Genomic DNA, 2,599 nt, shown 5'->3' with positions numbered 1-2,599 from the left:
CACCCACTTTATTAAAGTTTTTGACGAATATTTTAACGTATATGAAAACGACCCAAATGAAATAATAAATGAAAGTCTCGATCATAATTCACAGTGTATTTTTTAATTAAAAGACTCGATTGAAATAACACCACTCATATAATAAAGTAGAAAAAGTTTAAAAAATATTATAAATATTAAAAATAAAACTATAATTATTATTTATTTACGTGGAAATTGTAATATATATATATATATATATATATATATATATATTATTATTATTATTATTATTAAAATAGGGAGCTATCATGTGAATGCATTGGACATTGCACATTTTTCATCTCTACCATGGAAACATCAATGTTCCCTTCCCCAAAACACATCAATACCAATAAATAAATAAATAAATATATTAATTAGAATATTCACGACATTCTTTTAAATGTACCTTAACGACGTATTTTTATGAAAATATAGTGGGTATAAGTAGCGTCTTTTTGTTGACTTTTCTTCATTTGACTCGATAACTTGTCGTCCTAACTACCCGACCCAAAACGTTAAATTTTTCTGGTGTGAATTGAGTTTCATATTTGGAGAACTGAAAATTCAATTCCATTTACGAGTTGGGACTTTTTTTTACCTAAAATTTTAAATTAGTAAAAGAAATTGCCAAGCGGGAGACCGTTAAATTTAGTTTAATATTTGAATTATATTATAAAATTTTTATTACGAGAATTACAGAAACATAAATGTGTATAAGAGGACTGTCTCAATATTAAATTTTTAAAGTCACATGTTTTTTTTCCCTTTATTTTTTTTTATTTATTTTTTAAATATTCAAAAGTTTAAACTTTATTTTTTTCTAAAAAAAAAAATCAAAAATTAAAATAATATAATAACCGTACCTCACGTGAATTTTTTTTTTTTTTTTTTTTTTTTACCAAGGACACCACTTTTTTAAAAAAAACCCATTAACTTTTTTCTTTCAATATTTGATAATTCTATTTTTTTTAATATCTCAAATACCCATTATTTAAAATTTAAATACACACAAACATCAAAGTTTCGAAATAAAACGACCTAAACCCTATTATTTGAGGGTACCTTCGTAATTGAAGAAAATTGACACGACAGTTTAGTTTCACAAATTTAATAAGCGGGTTTTACAATATTTCTAAAAAAAACTCGTTTTAAACGAGCAATAATTGAATGCACTCTAACTTGCACCCAATTTTTGTGCGCGGATGGGATGAAAGTCCCACATCTGCTAACTTAGGGAATGATCATGGGTTTATAATCAATGAATACTCGACCTTTTGGGGAGCCCAAAGTAAACCCATAAGAGCTTATGTTCATATCATTGTAGAGAGTCGTGTTAGGCTGGTTTGTTCCTTTTTTGCTTAAAAGTGAAGAGGTGGGATTTTGGTAATACACTGTGGAAATTTGAAGTAACGCTTTACAAAGAGACAAACGGTCTGTTTCCTTTTTCCCTCCCCAAACCCCCAAAAAAAAGCTTCCCCCACACGAACGCTTCTTCTTTATAACCTTCCCTTTCTCTCCTTCCCCTCATTTCATTCCCCCAATGAACCTTCCTCCCTTCAATCATGCATTTCCCGGTAATGGGTTGCTTCAAAATCCTGCCTTGATGCCGCCGCCGCCGCCGCCTCCTCTGCCTCCGCCTCTGCCTTCCAGTGATGGAACTGCCATTGTTACTAAAAACAATGCACCCCACCGTCACACCAAGCTTTGTGCTAGAGGCCATTGGAGGCCGGCGGAGGATGCTAAGCTTAAAGAACTCGTCGCCCGTTATGGCCCTCAAAACTGGAATCTCATTGCTGAGAATCTCCGTGGCAGATCAGGTACCGTTTTTAGTTCACGAAAAGCTTTGTTTTCACTAAATGTAATCTGGGTTTGAATCGGTTTTTTGTTTGGTGGGTTTAAGGTAAAAGTTGCAGATTGAGATGGTTTAATCAATTGGATCCAAGGATAAACAGAGCAGCGTTCAACGAAGAAGAAGAAGAACGGCTCGTAACAGCTCATAGATTGTATGGAAACAAATGGGCTATGATTGCTCGTTTGTTTCCTGGTAGAACTGATAACGCCGTCAAGAATCATTGGCATGTAATCATGGCTAGAAAACAGAGGAGATCCTTACGAAAGATCTTTCAGAAAAACAATGTTTCCGGCGAATCCACCATTTCCAGCACCGCCTCTACCTCCGCCGCCTCCAGTAAGTTAAACCCTTTTGAAATCTCTGTTTAGATTAGTGGTTTTTGAGTCTAAATGGGTTGATTGTAGGGTGGTGCGGCGGCATGGGGAAGGTTTGGGGGAAAACAGAGGAGGCGATGACGGCGGAGCAGTCAGGGAACTCTGAGTCGAACTCGGATGTTTCGGCGGCGGAGTCAGTGATTTCAACGAATCTGTGCTTATCATCTGGGTGGGGAAACGGTCGGCGGCGGCAGGATCATATGAAAATGGAGTTCATTGATTTCCTTGGAGTTGGAGCTTCTTGAAATAAAAACCATTGCTTTATCAAACATTCATACAAACTGTTCCTCTGTTTCCTTTATGAAAAGCAGAGTATAAATGTAAACAAAAAAAAAAAAAAAAAAAAAAA

The 2,599-nt window shown here is 34.9% G+C and overlaps 1 protein-coding gene across 1 annotated transcript; it reads left to right on the top strand.

Annotated features, from left to right (window-relative positions):
- Nucleotides 1-1,509: 1,509 nt before the first annotated feature.
- Nucleotides 1,510-2,523, top strand: LOC111791166 (transcription factor CSA-like). The gene is made up of 3 exons (XM_023672406.1): nt 1,510-1,841; nt 1,925-2,212; nt 2,281-2,523. The coding sequence occupies exons 1-3, from the start codon at nt 1,565-1,567 to the stop codon at nt 2,493-2,495; spliced, it is 780 nt and encodes a 259-aa protein (XP_023528174.1). The 5' UTR covers nt 1,510-1,564; the 3' UTR covers nt 2,496-2,523.
- Nucleotides 2,524-2,599: the final 76 nt, after the last annotated feature.

The sequence above is a fragment of the Cucurbita pepo genome, chromosome LG03 (genome assembly GCF_002806865.2).
Source record: "Cucurbita pepo subsp. pepo cultivar mu-cu-16 chromosome LG03, ASM280686v2, whole genome shotgun sequence".
NCBI lineage: Eukaryota > Viridiplantae > Streptophyta > Magnoliopsida > Cucurbitales > Cucurbitaceae > Cucurbita > Cucurbita pepo.
The sequence above is the reverse complement of the archived record's forward strand: the minus strand, read 5'-3'. Positions and strand labels throughout refer to the sequence as shown.